Source organism: Hyperoodon ampullatus, assembly GCF_949752795.1.
Source record: "Hyperoodon ampullatus genome assembly, chromosome: 8".
In the NCBI taxonomy this organism is placed as follows: domain Eukaryota; kingdom Metazoa; phylum Chordata; class Mammalia; order Artiodactyla; family Ziphiidae; genus Hyperoodon; species Hyperoodon ampullatus.
In genome coordinates, this window is record NC_136921.1 from 8109217 (window position 1) to 8128150 (window position 18934).

General features: G+C 38.7%; 1 protein-coding gene across 1 annotated transcript in view; it reads right to left on the reverse strand.

The window, feature by feature from the left end:
* DIS3L2 (DIS3 like 3'-5' exoribonuclease 2) overlaps positions 1 to 18934 on the reverse strand; it is a 377502-nt gene that overhangs the window by 230626 nt on the left and 127942 nt on the right. Inside the window, exon 6 of the mRNA XM_079710102.1 lies at positions 18351 to 18585. Coding sequence (XP_079566228.1) covers positions 18351 to 18585 — 235 coding nt within the window. The remainder of the gene's footprint in view (positions 1 to 18350; positions 18586 to 18934) is intronic.

Sequence of the window (18934 nt, forward strand, 5' to 3'; positions counted from 1 at the left end):
ACCGTCCCAGCACATGGATGTATTCACCAAGCTAGAAGCTCTCCAGACCCCATAGTTCAGAAATTTTTATGGAGGCTTCATCATGTAGGCATGATCAAATATTCACTCAATGTTCAGCCTCTCTCCACTCCCTGAAGGGTGGGGGTGGGGCTGAAAATGTCAAGCTTCTAACCATAGCCTGAAATGATTAGAATCATTTCATGACCAACCCCATCCTGAAGCTATCCAGGAGTCCACCAAGAGTTGCCTCACAGAACAATAGATGCTCCTATCACCATCATCACTCAGGAAATGACAAGGGTTTTAGAAGCTCTGTGTCAAGGAACCAGGGTCAAAGACCACATATTAGAACAAAAGATGCTCCTAGAACCGTTATCACTCAGGAAATCCCAAGGTCTTTAGGAGCTCTGTGTCAGGAACCAGGGGCAGAAGCCAAATATATATTTCTTATTATGTTCCACTGACCCACAGAAAATGTGAGATAGTAAACGTGTTGTTTTAAGTCTGCGGCAAATTTGTTACACAGCGATAAATAATTAATACACATTTAAAATGACAGTTGACATTTGAAGGTTAGAGGAATTTTCACAGGAGGAGACAGGGAATTAGGCAGCATTCATGGCAGGAAAGAGGAGGCACAGAGACACAAAAGCAGAAGAGGGAAGTGAGTGCTTAGGAACAATACAAGGCCCGGTTTGGTTGGATGTGAGGTCTGAGTGGGCAGGTGCAAGAACATAGGTTGGGGGCTTCCCTGGTGGCGCAGTGGTTAAGAATCTGCCTGCCAATGCAGGGGACACGGGTTCAAGCTCCTGTCCGGGAAGATCCCACACGCCACGGAGCAACTAAGCCCATGCGCCACAACTACCGAGCCTGCGCTCTAGAGCTCGCAAGCCACAACTACTGAAGCCCACACGCCTAGAGCCCATGCTCTGCAACAAGAGAAGCCACCGCAATGAGAAGCCCACGCACCACAACGAAGAGTAGCCCTGGCTCACCACAACTAGAGAAAGCCCGCGCACAGCAACGAAGACCCAACACAGCCAAAAATAAAATAAATAAATAAATTTATTTAAAAAAAAAAAAAAAAAACATAGGCTGGAGAGACAGGCAGGAGACCCCTGGTGGATAAGGACAGCCAAAAAGAGCCATGAGCTCATCACTGACATCATGCGGTCTGAGAACCTCTACAGGAAGATTCATTTGACACTTCTTGCTTCAAGAGGCGACAGGCTTCAAAAAATGATTTGGAAAATGCCCATAACTAAATGTATGCTTTATTCTTTTTAAGGTACTTTCCCTTCCATTACCTCATTTGATTTATGCAAGGACCTGTGATGAAGTCAAGGCAGGTATTTATTATGAAGTTTTTTTTGGTTTTGTTTTTGTTTTTTTACAAATAAGGAAAATGAAGCAGTAAGAGGCAAGAATGACCGGCAAAGGCTTTTGTTCGGTACTTTCTTGTTTCCTACTAGGAGTGTTGCCACATTTTATTGGATCCTCCTTCCCTGGTGGAGATGCAAACAGGGCTAGCCAAACAGGTTTGGATCCTGGCCCCAATGTACCAGGGTGGGCCCAAGGAGCATTTATACCTAGAAGAGTAGGTGCAGTGAGGCCTGGGTGAACTGCAGAGTCAAGAGTACAATAGTTTAGTCCATATAAGCTGATATCAAGAGTTTTGAAATAAGGAGGGTCAAAATGAACATTAGATCCCAAGTCAAGACTATCAAGTTTATACTCGATTGCTGCCTCTGCCTCAAACAAATGAGTCAGAGCTGAGGGGACTGGCCAAATAGGGGTCAGCTAATTGGGAACGGAGATGAGAGACTTCACTATGCAGCTGAGCTTTACTCAGGGGCCTAGTAAAAGGGTGTGCAGGGGTGGGAGGCTGGTTCCACTTAAAGGGATAGGGGTGACTCATTTATTTTTTAGTTTGTTGTTTGTTTTTTTTTAAGCAGTATCTGAAAAGCAGGGACAATTTTCTACTGCAAAATGTTAAATAAGATCTGTCCTTAATGGTGGAGGTTCTACACCCAGAGTAGGACACCCAGTTCCTTCTCCCCATCCAGAACCACACAAGCCAGTTTTTTTCCCCCCAATAGGCTTAGCTGGAGTCTTCAACAGCTTTTTGTAAATCTCAACAGGTTATAGCTACCAATACTCCATTAGTCAAGCAAAGATTTCCCCTGACATGTTGCTGCATGACTTGAAAAATCTAGTTGGTAGTTCTCAAGGGAGAATGGGCATTATTTAGAATGACCCAAAGGGGTAATCAATGCCAGTAAGATGAATCATAGTTCTGCATAGTGGCAAAGAAAGGGTCTCTATCAAAGCAAAAAAAAAAAGAGGGGGTCCTCCCTGAATAAAGGTTATTTTAAATAATTGTGAGAATCAGTCTTTTTAAATAAAAATAATCTTTAATCGTTTGATATCCACTAACGAAAGAGAGGCATTCCTTCATTTCTTGAAAATACTCATCATTTCCTTCTTAGTTCTATACATTTTTCTGTTAGGTCTTGTACAAGGCTCTCAAAATCTTTATCAGAGTTACTTCCCACACTCCACCCTTGTGCCTGAGTTTTCCATACCTACCAGCTTATGCCTCGGTTTTATAGGACAATGACTACTTCAGGTAATTCCAACTGTGGACCATCTACCTGATAATCTCACCCATTTCCTATAGCTTCAACTGATAATATTCAGATCTATAACTCTCACCATCCCTCTTCTGGGTCGATATTTCTATTTCCAATCGCCCACTGGATGTTACAACTTGAGTGTCCGCCATGTAACTCAAATTCAACATATAATCAGAACCCAGATTCACAGTCCATCTCATACCTGGTCTTATTTTTCTCATTTAAGAATGTCAACACCCATGCAGTTGCTAAACTAGATATCAAGTTAATCTCATCCTTGCATGTTCCTCTGTCTTAAGTCCCATATCTGATCGACCATCGAACTCTGAGGACTCTAGTTCTGAAATATCTTGCCTACCTGTCCCTTCTTCTGCATTCCAGCTGCCATTGCTCTCAGTCAGGTCTTCAAGCATCTTAACTGGTCCCAGGCCATGCCCCACTTTCTCCCCTCTTCCTAACAATCAGTCTCCTTTCCTTAACAACCTTGGGTGACTTCCCATTATCCAGATCTCTTAGCAGCCACAGATAATTGGAAAAAACTTCATCACAGCCTATTTTTCTAGCCTCCCCTCCAAACTCCCCACCATGTACACTGCAGTATTCCCACTGTAGGTATTATTCTACCTACTATCCACCTCTGTGCCCCTGTTCACGCCAAGAATATTTCTGACCCTTCTTTGCCTGGAAAACTACTCATCCTTCAAGGCCTAAAGAGCAAATTGTCTTATTTTCTCTCCCTCTTCCTCCTCTCACCTTCTCCCCTTCCTCTATGAATGGTCCCTCCCTCCCTCTGCAAGTCTGTTCCTCTTCTCTGTGTGCACTGTTTGTGGTTTCTAGAAGCCTCTGTTCCCTAATGACTTTGTCTCCAGCCCTCCCTCCACGTGACACTGTTACCCCAGAGTCCTCAAGCTGTGGAGAAAAAAATCTAATGAGTCACTGGCCAGTCAATGTATTGATGTTTCTTAGGTCAGGGGTCTACTCGTGATCCAGCTAACGTGCTGGGGACAGGGCAGACTGCATTTACCACATTAGTAAAGGCAATTCCCATGGAAGGGGACTAAGGCAGTCAAGATCCAGAACACACGTCTGTTACTGTATCTCCTCTTATGGAATAATTTCACCTCAAGGACAAGCATCTGGATTTTACTCCTCATTCATCTTTCTCTTCCTAGTAAGTGGCAGAATGCCTGGCTTGTCACTCCCTCTGTATCTCCTTGGATGCTCTTAGTTGAGATGACAGAACATTCAACACAAACTGGCTTATATCTCAAAGGTGAATCACTGGCTAATGCAATTAGAAGTCCAGAAGGAAGACAGGCTTCAAGGTCAGTTGATCCAGGGCCCAGCCCTCTAATGGTTATAGGGGCCCAGATTTTTTTCTGCTTCTCCACTCTTCTATCCACAGCACTTGGCTAGTCATAGGATAGCTTCCAGTACCAATCAGGGATAAACCTTTCATGTTCACATCCATCAGGAAACTACTTACATCCCAGAATTCTAAGCAGGAGTCACCTTGATTAGACTGCTTAGGTCATGTGCCCATGAGAAGAGGAAATGGTTTGAAGCTGCAACATCCAATGCAGTAGCCACAAACTACATGTAGCTATTTAAAATAAAATTAATTAAAATTAAATACAATTAAAAATTCAGTTTTTCAGTCACAAATTTCAAGTGCTCAACAGCCACATGTGACTAAGTGGCTACACAGAAAGTTCTACTGGCATGAGGTAACCAAGTAACTGGTATAAGGCAACCAAAACTTGGCAGCTGGGGTCAGCTTAGTTCAAAGTCCCAGGAATCTGGGGACGGGGCAGATGTCCAGATGGAAATCTAGGTGCATACAGGAAAGGGAAAGAGGGAAACAGACTCTAGATGGCAATGAACAATACTCAACATGTTGTTTTAGAAAGAAATTAAACTGATCTGGCATGATATGCTCTTCAAAAAATATAACCCATTTGTAGAAACTGTCTGTTGTTATTTGAGGTACAAGGTGTTTTTCTTTTACAAACTCACTAACTTCCTGTGGGACACTGGACGTGCCAAGTAACTTCTCTGAGTCTCAGTTTCCTCGTCTGTAAAAAAAAAAAAAGGGGGTGAACTAGATCAGTTGTTTCTAACCTTTTAATCAGAGCAGAATTTTTTACAATACATTTTTTAAATTAATTTTTGCCTAAGATCTCACACTTTGAAGTATTTTTAGTAACTTAACTGCATCAAAAATTAATTTGTTACCCTGTTTTTTAAATCAAAAACATACAACTGTTAATTAGAGCCTCTGATCACCAAGAAAAGTCAATGTTACCATGGTAGGCTAGTATCATTTGTATCAAAAGTAAAATAAGTTGACCTTGCAGTCTTAAAGCAAATGAACTATTTTCATTTAGTGTCATGAAATATTTATAAATAATGTGAAGTACTCCACTGGAAGCCCTGAGGGGTGGACTAACACATGTCAAGGAGAGTACTTGATCTTGCAGGACTCATGTAGGTCCAGAATTTTATGATTTCTATAGCAATACAACTGTAAACAGATATGACCCTCGTCACTAGCATGGACTAGCCTGACCTGGAAAGTACCAGAGAGAGGCATGAGTAGACAGACTTGGAAGAAAGATTCCAAGGGTGACTGGAAATAAGGAGAAAATGATACCGTCACACAAAGATGCTGATCTACATTTTTATTACCAGTAAGCCCCCCAAAAGTAGATTATTAAGTAATTCAGGGAGCCAAGTATAAAGCTAAAAGTGGACAGCAAGCAAGAGAATCAGGAGTGCAATACTGCAAAAGATGTTAAAAGAACCATGGGCAGGGGGGGTGGCTCCAGAGACCTTCAAGTCTTCATTCACCTCTACTGAGGAGAAGGGCAGGCACACATAGTGACAGACATACTAGAGGCCTGGGAACTTCTGTTTCCAGGTAACAGCATGAACTACATTTAATATAGATTATTTGCTTTTATTTAAATTTCTAATCCAATAATATGGTGTTAAAGTACTAGCAAGAAGGCTGACAGGCATGTCTATTCCTAGGTGCTGTAAGGAATGGACTGGGGCAGAGTATATTCTATAAAATAAATTACTTGTAATGTTAGAAAAATGTTCTGAAACCCAAGCTCCCTAGGGTCTGTTGATACATCAAAGAGAAAATAGGTAGGACTGACTCAAGGATAAAAAATGAGAAGAGGAGAAGGTGAAAATGACAAGCCAGAGAAAGAACTGGACAAGCTCCGATCATATTTCAGTAAAGAACAAATATTATTTTTTCAAGATTGTTATAATTCATCATGGTTTTCTATCTCTGTTAAACCTTCTAATAACTATGTATTTAACAGTTTAAAAATTCCTTTAAAAACACCCACATTTCTCAAACAGCTAAGTATATGACCCAGCAATTCTACTACTGGGTATAATTTCAATTGAATTGAAGACAGGAACTCAGATACTTGCTCACCAATGTTCATTTCAGCATTACTCACTATTCAATAGCCAAAAGGTGGAAACAAACCAGTGTCCATCAACATGAATGGATAAACAAAATGTGGTATATTCAATATAATGAAATACTACTCATGAAAAGGAATGACATTCTGACACATGCAACAACACAGATGAACCTTGAAAACATTATGCTAAATGAAATAAGCCAGACACAAAAGGAGGAATATTGTATGACTCCACTTATATGACATATCAAGAAGAGACAATTTATAGAGAGGAAGTAGATTAGTGGTTAGCAGAGGCTGGGGTGGGTGAAATGGGGAGCTGTTTAATGGTTACAGAGTTTCTGTTTAGCATGATAAAAAAAAAAGTGTGGAAATAGTACTAGATAATAGTAATGACTGTGCAACATCATGAATGTAATTAATGGGACTGAATTGTAAACTTAAAAATGGTTAAAAAGACAAATTTGGTGCTATATATATTTTATCACACACACAAAAGATTTTTAAAACCACAAGAGTTTCTGTTTCTTATAAAGAGTGTAGGGCAGGGAATAGTGTGATAATATTTATTGCTTTCAAGGAGGGAAACTCAGGTGGCAGAAGAGAACAGGTAGGCCCCCGGCCTCTGACAGTCCCTTAAAGAAACTCTTAGAATAGAGGGGTTCTTCAAGGACCTAAATAGATGCCGATGACGCTTTAAACTACATTTCCAATCCAACCTCTGACATCAACTTCAACCTACATTTCCAACTATACATGACCACCTCAGACTTAACATGTTTAAAAGAAAGTCCATAGGAATACAAGACAAAGGTAGAGATTACTTACAATAAATAAAAACAGTAGAAATAAGTTTCTACTAAAAATTAAACAGACAAGTCACTTCCTAGTGTAATAAGAAATGAGGGGAAAACTGAAAGGTTTGATTATAGATGCAGAGGAAATTAATTGAAAAAACTTCAGGGGCTTCCCTGGTGGCGCAGTGGTTGGGAGTCCGCCTGCCGATGCAGGGGACCCGGGTTCGTGCCCCGGTCCGGGAGGATCCCGCGTGCCGGGAGCGGCTGGGCCCGTGAGCCATGGCCGCTGTGCCTGTGCGTCCGGGGCCTGTGCTCCGCAACGGGAGAGGCCACAGCAGTGAGAGCCCCGCGTACCGCAAAAAAAAAAAAAAAAAAAAAAAAAAAAAAAAAAAACTTCATACAACTCTATTCTAAAATATTAGAATAGGTGGCTAAAATGTATGATTTTCCTGGAAAATATAATTTTAATTTTGCATTATCAAAATTAATGCAAGAAGAGGGGGAAAAAAACCCTACAGAAACAAATAATCATTACACATGGAAAAAGCTGCCAGCTAAAGAAAGCCCTAACCCATGTTCCAACCATGAGTTCTTTAAATGCTTCAAGTATTGAGAACACTTGATCATTCTCAATGCTATTCTGACTGCTCCAAAGCAGTGAGAAAAAGAAAGGCTCCCCAGTTCTTCCCCATAAAGTTAATAGAGCCTGATACCAAAACACAAAAAGACAGCACAATAAGAAGAAACTGCAGACAAATCTCACATTTTGTATTTTAAATCCAAAAATCATAAATAAATATTAGCAAACACAACTGAGTTACATGTTAAAACATGCTATACACCATGACCAAATGAGAGTCATGGCTGTATGAGGGATGCAAGAATTATTCAATGTTATGTGTCATCAAGTAAACAAGCCAAAGGGGAAAAAAACCGAAATCTTGAAAGAAGCGCAGAAGGCACTTGAAAGAAAAATTCAATATCCATTCCCAATAGAAACTCTTAGTTAAAAAAGAAAACGGAGGGCTTCCCTGGTGGCGCAGTGGTTGGGAGTCCACCTGCCGATGCAGGGGACACAGGTTCATGCCCCGGTCCGGGAAGATCCCACATGCCGTGGAGCGGCTGGGCCCATGAGCCATGGCCGCTGAGCCTGCGTGTCCAGAGCCTGTGCCCCGCAACGGGAGAGACCACGGCAGTGAGAGGCCCGCGTATCACAAAAAAAAAAAAAAAAAAAAAAAAGAAAGAAAAAGGACACTTGGTTAACTAGGTCTGAAGCCAACAACCAGCACTGTGCTTGAGGGTTTAATACTGGAAGCATTCCTATTAAAGTCCACAAGAAGGCAATCACCACTATTATGTAATACAGTTCTTAAAGCAATGGCCAATGAAATGAGGTAATAAATGAGAAGCACAAATTAGAAAGTTAGGGGCAAAATTATTATTTGCAGATAAAATTGTTTTATACCTAGAAAACCAAAGCCACCAACTAGAAAGTTATTGGAAATAATAAGAGCATTCATTAAAGTATCCAGTTTAAAGATACACAAAACAACCCCCCAATAGCTTTCTTATATATCAACAATTACATGTAGGAAATTGCTGGAAAAAATTTCCTTTCAAATTAATACTAAAGAACACAAAATACTCAATGGTTTTTTTCTAGTACTCAAGTTTTTTCTAATGTGCAATAATGCTATATATAAACTATTAAACATATTAAGAAGATGTAAGATTCAAAATTCACATTGTGAATAGGTTTGATAAACTAAGACATACATAGACAATACTATAGTCAAAACAGCAAAACGGGGCACAAACAGTCCCCAGAAAAGACCCCACAATTGGGCAAAAATTGAGGCAACAGATTTTTACCCAAATTATTTTAATTAGCGTGTTGCATTTCCTAACAGTAAATAATTAAAACATTCATTAAAGTCTTGTTCAGCATCAACTATCAATTTCAGTAGCTTAAACCAGTGGTTCTCCAAGTGTGGTTTGAGATCCTGCCAAAGGCCCACAAGGTCAAGACTCTTTTCATAATAACACTAAGACATTATTTGTCCCTTTCACTCTCATTTTCTCATGTCTGTAAAGTAGAGGTCAGCAAACTAAACTGGCCCACAGGCCAAATCCAGCCATGTCCACTCATTTACATATTCTCCACAGCCACTTTCAGGCTACAAAAACAGAGTTGAGTAGTTGTGACACAGAAGTCTCTGTCTCTGGTGTATCCCACAAAGCTGGAAATATTAACTATGTGGTCCTTTACAGAATACCTTTGCTAACCCCTGCTCTAATGACCAATAGAATGTGTGCTTATGTATTCTTGTGTTTTCTAGAATTTTCTAAGATTATCAATTTAAAGTACAAACAAGTATATTTTAGAAGTTAATTCCATTTTTCTCCTCAGTATTTTGACTATGGTTTTATCTACTATAAATCATTAACCTCACTAATGCCCAATAAATCATTTTAAAATCTGAAGTTTTCCTTAAATGTACACAGAAACACAACTAGAAGTAAGTACACTTATTTTGCAATATTTTAAAGCTTTCTTTGTTTTAATTTTAAATACAGAAATATTGATGGATATAACCTACATACACAAAAGCATTTTGGAGTCTTCAATAATTCTTAAGAACACAGAAGTGTCCTGAGACCAAATAACTTGAGAATCACAGGCTTAAATAAAGTTGTTTGCAGCAGAATACACATTCTTTTCAAGAACACAAGGAATACTCTCCAGGATAAATCACATGCTATGCCACAAAACAAGTCTCAACAAATTTAAGAGCACAGAAATTGTATCAAGCATTTTCCCCAACCACAACAGTATGAAACTAGAAGTCAATTACAGAAAGAAAAATGGGAAAAGCACAAACATGTAAAGACTAAACAACACGGGTCAATGGGGAAATCAGAAAATACCTCGAGACAAATGAAAACGGAAACACAAACTCTATGGGATGCAGCAAAAGCAGTTCTAAGAGGGAAGTTTAGAGTGATAAAGGCCTTCCTCAAGAAACAAGAATAATCTGAAATAAACAACCTAACCTACCATCTAAAAAGAAAAACAAACAAAACCCAAAGTCAGCAGTGGGAAAGAAATAATAAAGATCAGAGAGGAAATAAAATAGAGACCAAAAAAACAACAGAAAAGATCAATGAAACCAAGAGCTAGTTTTCTGAAAACACAAACAAAATTGATAACCCTCTAGCCAGACCCATCAAGAAGAAATGAGAGAGAACCCAAATAAACAAAATTAGAAATGAAAGAGGAGCAATAACAACCAATACCACAGAGATACAAAAAATCATAAGGAAATACTACAAACAGGATACATCAACAAACTGGATAACCTAGAAGAAACAGACAAATTTCTAGAAACATACAACCTGCCAAGACTAAATCAAGAACAAACAGACAATATGAATAGACTGATCACTAGTAGTGAAATTGAATTTGTAATTTTAAAAATTCACAGCCAACAAAAGCCCAGGACTGGATGGCTTCATGGGGGAATTCTACCAAACATATGAAGAAGTGCTAATACCTATCCTCCTCAAACTATTCCAAAAATTGAAAAGGAGAGAGCACTCCCAAATTCACTCAGTGAGGCCACCATTGCCCTGATACCAAAACCAAAGACACTACCAAAAAAAAAAAATTACAAGCCAATATCTTTGATGAATATAGATGCAAAAATTCTCAACAAAATATTAGCAAACCAAATCCAACAATATATACAAAGGATCATACAGCATAATCAAGTGGGATGTATTCCAAGGACACAAGGATGGTTCAATACTTGCAAATCAATCAATGTGGTACAGCACATTAACAAAAACAATAAAAATCACATGATCATCTTAACAGACACAGAAAAAGTAGTTGATGAAATTCCATATCCATTCATGATAAAAACTCTCATCAAAGGTGGTAGAGAGGGAACATATATCTACATAATAAAGGCCATTTATGACAAATTCACAGCTAACATCATACCCAATGGTGAAAAGCTGACAGCCTTTCCTCTAAAATCAGGAACAAGACAAGTATGCCCACTCTCGCCACTTCTATTTAACACGGTATTGGAAGTCCTGGCCACAGCAATCAGACAAGAAAGAGAAACAAAAGGCATCCAAATTGGAAGGGAAGAAGTAAAATTGTCACTATTTGCAGATGATACTGATACTATATATAGAAAACTCTAATGTCTCAAAAAAAAAACTATGACAACTAATAAATGAATTCAGTAATGTTACAGGATACAAGATTAATATACAGAAATCTGTTGCTTTTCTATATTCGAATAATGAACTATCAGACAGAGAAAGAAAAAAAATGGCAATCCCATTCAAAATCTCATCAAAAAGAATAAAATATCTAGGAATAAACTTAAACAAAGAGATTAAAGACCTATACTGTGAAAACTATAAAACACTGATGAAGGAAATTAGAAGATGATACAAAGAAATGAAAAGATATTCCATGCTCTTGGATTGGAAGAATTAGTATTGTTAAAATGGCCATACTACCCAAAGCAATCTACAGATTTAATGCAATTCCTATTAAAATACCCATGACATTTTTCACAGAACTAAAACAAATAATCCTGAATTGTATACGGAACCACAGACTTTAAGACCCTGAATTGCCAAAGCAATCTTGAGAAAAAAGAATAAAGCTGAAGGTACCACCCTCACTGACTTCAGACTATACTACAAATCTACAGTAATCAAAACAGCACAGTACTGGCACAAAAACAGACATATAGATCAATGGAACAGAACAGGGAGCTCAGAAGTAAACCCATGCACCTATGATCAATTAATCTATGATAAAGGAGGCAAGAATATACAATGGATAAAAGACAGTCTCTTTAGTAAGTAGTGCTGGGAACACTGGACAGCCACATGTAAAAGAATGAGATGACAACATTTCCTCAAATCATATACAAAAATAAACTCAAGATAGATTAAAGACCTAAAGGTAAGATCCAAAACCATAAAACTCCTAGAAGAGAACATAGGCAGAACACATACTGGATATGCTGTAAGAATTAAATAATTAAATATCATGAGGAATAATTATAAAGTACTTAGGGCCTAGCACGCAGTAAATGTTCAATAAGTATCAGTGATTATTATGTGTAAATATATATATGGGTATGCATGTATACAAAAATATACCTAGGTATATCCTAGGTATGGCAAAAGAAGTATTTAGAGGGAATTTTATAGCTTTAAAAATATTTCAAAGGAAACAAGAGAAGTTGAAAAGACATATTCAACTCAAGAAGTTGGGAAAAGGGCAAAAAAGCAACCCCCGCAAGTAAGGAATAAATAACTAAGATAAGGGCAAATATCAATGATATACAGAACAACATAATCCACAATAAACAGAAAAATAACACAACTAAAAATCACGTTCCTTGAAAAGATTAATAAGATAGATCTTTGGCAAGCAAGAGTTAAGAAAAAAGAGAAGAGTCAAACAATTAAAATACAGAACGAAAAGGGAGGCGAAAGTACCAACACAAGGAGTTATTTTAATAATTAAAGAATATTAATGAGTATTAGGAATATCTATGTGATCGTAAATTCAAAGGGGTAAATTCCCCTTCAGTTATGCCAAAATTGGCATCAAAAAGAGAGACTGAACAGACCAATCAGTATAAAAGAGACTGAAAGAGCAAAGATCTCGCCTTCTGAAAAACAGCAGGTGCACAAAATTTTACAATGAGGTCTACCAAATTTTAAGGAAGACTTAATTCCTGTTTTTTTTAATTAATTTTTATTGGAGTATGCTTTACAATGTAACTCCTGTCTTATACAAGCTATTCTGGGAAAACAGTAAACCGTCAGTACAGACGAATTTATTTGCAAAGCAGAAATAGAGACACAGATGTAGAGAACAAACTTATGGATATCAAGGGGAAGGGGGGTGGTGGGATGAATTGGGAGATTGGGATTGACATATATACACTACTATGTATAAAAGAGATAACTAATGAGAACCTACCGTATAGCACAGGGAACTCTACTCAGTGTTCTGTGGTGACCTAAATGGGAAGGAAATCTAAAAAAGAGGGGATAAACATATACATATAACTGATTCACTTTGCTGTACAGCAGAAACTAATACAACATTGTAAAGCAACTATACTCCAATTAAAAAAATAAAAACTGACCAGGACATTTTATGAAGCTAATATAATCTTGACTGTAAAAACCAGATAACGATAAGAAAATGATAGGTCCATTTAACATGATACAAAAAAATCCTACACTATATATTACCTAAGTAAATCCAATACTGTACTTAAAAAATAATAATATATTGGGATTAAGTAGGAGTTATCCTAGGAATTCGAGGATGGTTCAATAACAAAAATAGATTTAAAGGAGAAAAACCAAGTGATACTCTCAATCAATAAAGAATCAGCTTCATGAAGCTCAGCAAAAGGCAAAACTGCGGGGTTAATAAAAGACTGTATGAGAAAACATCTATGTGACCTAGGAATATGCAAAAAACTAAAAAAAAAAACCATAAAGTATATGATTAATTTTATCACAGAAAAATTAAGAATTTTTGTTCAATGAAAAACACCATAAAGTTAATAGACAAATGACTAAAGGACAGAATGGTAGAAGATATCTGTGATGCCTAAAATGGAAAAGGGATTATTATAGAGAATAGATAAGAATTGCCTGCAAATCAACAACAGAACAGTAACTATGATGGAACAATGGGCAAACAATATGAAAAGGCAATTTACAGAACTTAATCTCTAGAGTATAAAAAACTAGAAAGCTGAATAATTCTAACTATTGGCAGGAATGAGAAGGTAAAAGAAGCTTCATGGGTGTGGAGAAAAGGGAACCCTCCTACACTGTTCGTGGGAATGTAAATTGGTGCAGCTGCTATGGAAAACAGTATGGAGGTTCCTTAAAAAACTAAGAGTTGCCATATGATCCAGCAATCCCATTCCTGAGCATATATCCAGACAAAACTAAAATTCAAAAAGATACATGCACCTCTATTTTCATAGCAGCACTATTTACAATAGCCAAGACATGGAAACAACCTGAATGTCCATCGACAGATGAATGGATAAAAAAGATGTGGTATACACACACACATACACACAATGGAATACTACTCAGACATAAAAAAGAGTGAAATAATGCCATTTGCAGCAACATAATGGACCTAGAGATTATCATACTAAGTGAAGTAAATCAGAAAGAGAAAGACAAATACCATATGATATCATTTATATGTGGAATCTAAAATATGACATAAATGAACTTCCATGAAACAGAAACAGACTCACAGACATAAAGAACAGATTTGTGGTTGCCAAGGGGGAGGTAGGGGAGGGGAGGGAAGGATTGGGAGTTTGGGATTAGCAGATGCAAACTATTTTATACAGAATGGATAAACAACAAGGTCCTGTTGTATTAGCCCAGGGAACTATATTCAACATCCTGTAATAAACCATAATGGGCTTCACAGGGAGGAATGGCTGGTCTAGCACAGGATTTGCATCTTAGACATTGGAGGTCCTGACCATCTGTCTCTACCTGAATCACACATGATATGAATGCATTACCCACTCAGTCTAAAAGACAGGGAAGGGCTTCCCTGGTGGTGCAGTGGTTAAGAATCCGCCTGCCAATGCAGGGGACATGGGTTCGAACCCTGGTCCGGGAAGATCCCACATGCCGCGGAGCAACTAAGCCCGTGAGCCACGACTACTGAGCCCACGTGCCACAACTACTGAAGCCTGCGCGCCTAGAGCCTGTGCTCGGCAACGAAAGAAGCCACCGCAACAGGAAGCCCACGCACTGCAACAAAGAGCAGCCCCCGCTCGCCACAACTAGAGAAAGCCCGTGTGCAGCAACGAGGACCCAACGCAGCTAAAAATAAATAAATAAAAGACAGGGAAGGAAAAATTCCCACTGTATCCTTCTAACATAGGACTGGACAAGGCTTTACTCTTTTTTTAAACAAAAAAATACTTTAAAACACTGGCACAAAACATTGTCCAAAAATTGTGGTTGATGGGAAACTGCCTTATATTTAATTTTTAATATAATTTCTGAAGCAAACATAACTGTCTTCTAATTATATTAATCATCATTATACACAGTGGAGAGCTAGGAAACAAAAATATAAGAAAGATTTGATCTCAGAATCTGGAAACACTAGCAGAAAGGAAGTGAAAAAAATTAGCTCTGAGAAAGAAGGGTTTCTAGACAGTCAGGAGTAAGGGTTCTTGGCATTTCAGTAACCCCAAAGTATCACAGGAGAATAATCATATGGATCTGCTTTTCTCAGCCAAAGGGAAATACGGTTACTTTTTATCCAAGGAAAGAGAGCTTAAACTTAGGCAATGAATAGGCCTGTCGCTGGAAGGAGACGAATTTTAAGTGTGAAAAAAAGGGCTCTTCCTGACTCCTAAGGTTGACTTGGGCAGGCCCCAGGAGGTGCAGTAATAGATTGATTCAAACCTCGGAAGGGAACAAGGATTCCCTCGGAAGGGAATGTGGATTCTCCCTTCAAAAAAGAGTTGAAGGTGGCCAGAGACAAAAGCGAGAACTTAGAGGGTCACCGACACTACATTCAAACCCATGTTCAGTCATCAGGGTACTGGCAGAAGCTTGTCTCCAGACCAGAAAGCTGAACAAGATCTCTGACAGACCCTACTAAGGTAGAGAACAGGAAAAGTACATCACAACCTGATTAGGTCACCATCGCCAAGACTCAGAGGCCAAAACTGTTCTTAAAGTTCCCAAAGATGTATGATAAAGAGCTACTGTATCAATTAGTCATGATGTTTTTCATCCTTTGGAGTTTGCTAATCAGGCAATCGTTACTCAAATACTTGATACCAAAGAATACTTATTTGGGTTGTCCCCAGTCTTGACACAGATGGCAGTTTTCTATGGCGACAATAATGCCATTGCCTGGGAAGTGGTAAAAGATCAGCCTCGGGAGGCTGTGGGACTGGACCTACAAAAGGGGCCCAGGTCTTTGGCCTATTCTCTCAAGGGCTGAGGATGATCCAGATCCATGTTGTCTTCCTAGAAGAAACTATTGTGTAGGTCTGAGATGCCCAGAGAAACTTTTCTCTGAATGCAATGATAGGCACTTGCTGCATACAGCTGGGGTTACCTGCTCAATTACCAGAGAAATTGGTAGTTATGGTAAAGATATGAATGCTTCCTGGTCAAAAAGGGATATACTAAGTATACACATGTAATATGTCATGTTTGCTTTGGGTAAAAAAAACATGATATTCAAACAAAAACCACTCTTTTGCACACAGGTGTGAACTAGGATTAATAATCCATTTGCAATTACAACACAAAGCAATGAACCTTTCTAGAAGTCTTAGGAAAAGTTTATGATGGTCTTAAGGTTATGGTTTGTTTCAATAACAAATTTCAAACCCTTAAATGGTGCAAAAAGAACTAACATCCTAACTGTAACCAGATTTTATATTATCCAGAGAAGAGAAGCTGGTTGAAATATCCTTAAAAACACCATGATTTTTAAAAGAGCAAATTGCAATTTTCCTAAATATCAAGAGGGCAAGAAATGAGAAACAGCCATGTGGTTTGAAAACTCTCTATTTAGAGGCTAGCAGGAAAGAGAAATTGGTACCAGATTCTGAGGGAAGGATTAAGGCTGTTTCCTCTGTCAGGGCCAGTAAGGAAGCAATATAAATAACAGTAGGATATGAAGACCGTAAAAACAGTAAGGAAAAAAACTGCATACGGTGGACTTGTAAAGCACTCAATGACACTTACTTGCAACAGAGATGGAGGAAAATTACAATAGAGGACAAATCAAGAGTACGTCTGGCATCAGAATTTCCCAAACGAAGGATAAAGTGAATTATTAATATCCACCCTGGGCATCAATTCTGCCATCACTTCCATCCATCAATATTTCCTTGCCCTTGTATTGGTACCAATCACTAATGAGAAACTGAAGCATCTCATCCCTTCAACTTGGAACCTAGAGGAAAAGAGGCTGCTGAGGTCTTCCAAGTTCAATCACCTGAGCTAGGTTTCCACAAAGTGGTTTTGGGCCAAATACCCAGTAAATTTTAAAGTACTCCTTCCCCTGGCTTTGTCCTTCAAGTACCTCTCTCCCTTGGTGACCCTGCAGATGAGGATTTGGCTATTTAGGGTCCTGGTTATTAAACTGTTTTTAAAGGAAGAAAGAAGAAACATCAGAAGAAGGAATTTTCAAGGAATAACATCCAAATGAAATTTGCTGGGCCCTGAACAGTGGAACCACTAGTTATCTAAGCAGGCCACAAAAACAAAAGGAACCTGGGTGCCCTCAGGTCAGCAGTGAGGTGGGGCAGTGAGGAAGCAGTAACCTCTTCATTCAGATAGAATTTCAAAGTCGGGAAGTCCTTCTGAATGAGTAGTACTTGGCACCAGAAAGCGACACATGCTTTTAGAAAGTGCTCGCTGCCCGAGATCACTACCTCATCAGCAGTGAAGACACAGGGTGATCCTTATGCAGTCACTTCCTGAAATCACCTCCAGCTTTCTTCAGGATGTCAGAGAACTGTGCTCACCAGTCCCTATCACAGGGTGTCTGCTGAACATCCTCCTTTAGTAATCTTCTGGCATTTCTTCTAGCCTTTCGTGGGGACTGTGCCAGAAACTTCTTCCTGATTAAGAAACCCTCATAATCTAGTTGGCCTAACCAGGTCAATGTTTTCCATTTCATAACATACATAAAAATCAATCTGGCTAGAAAACATATTCCCTGCACTTAAAACCTCCTAGAAATCTATACATTGAAATACCCCAATTTTCATTGCTACTTTCCCTTAAGTTTTCCAGACTGCAGTCAGGTAGGGCCCTTGGTCACAGCTCTTCGCCTGTGTTTGCAATTGCTTTTTTCAGTATCCAGGGGACCCATGGCTTAAATTTTGATCAGAGAAAATAAGACTGGCTTTTTAAAAAGTTTACAATCAAAACACTTTGTAAAGATAATCTACTTATCAAATTTAAGGTGATCTATTCACCACTAAGGATGAAATGTACCGAGTTAAAATTAAAGCAAAATCCAGGTTAAAACAAAGTGCTTTTTTGGTAAGGATTTTAGTTTGGTTTAATTATGTTCGTATCAACCACAGGGTGGGATTGGGCTCATCACAGGATATTTCAAGGTTAGCTATCAACACAATGCAAAACGCATTAGGAAATGACAACAGCAACCACTGACCACACAAATCACCAGCAGCATTTCTGTCCCCTCCTCACAAACAGCAGCTGGAAGCCTGTCAAAGATCCCCCTTTCCTAAAAGCTGCCACAGGTTAGAAATTGGAAAGATACCAACTGTATTGTGTGATTAATTCTGTAGCACAGAGAGAATTCCAATATTTAAAACAATCTACTAAAATAAAACGTCGGAGAGCAGTCCGGTACTCACCTTTTTCATGAACACAAACTGAGAGTTTCTTAACACCATCAACCAGAGCATTCTGCGTGTTGCCATGTCCATCTTCTGAGTCGCTGTCATCAAACTGAGCCTCTATAATGACATCAGGACTGTCATTATAGCCTTTCGGGGACTGTTGCAGGAGATGGCTTCCACAGAGCTCCTCAGGGAGATCTGATTCATAGGCACCTTCTGTTTCTTTGTCATTGCTCTCTGGTTTAATTACCTGAAGAAAAGAGAAAAGTTCTGCTAAATCACTGGAGGGAAAAATGGGAAAGTGCAGATTTTTCTTTTTTCATTTTACTTTCCTAAGGAAAAAACTGCACATTCAGAAGCACTGGACACTCACCATGTAGTCTGAAAAAGAATCTTTATTTTCCAGATGCACAGATTACCTTACAACCAATCCAGCACTTCAAGGTGCCCAAGATTAATGTTATATCCACTTCTCATTTTTCTGATGTATATTTTCATCCTCTCTCCCACAAAGGCCCTGAATACCAGAAGTACCACACTGCTTCACAAAGTGTCCATCACATGGGACCAACTAGTATGCTGGGAAATGATAAAAGAAC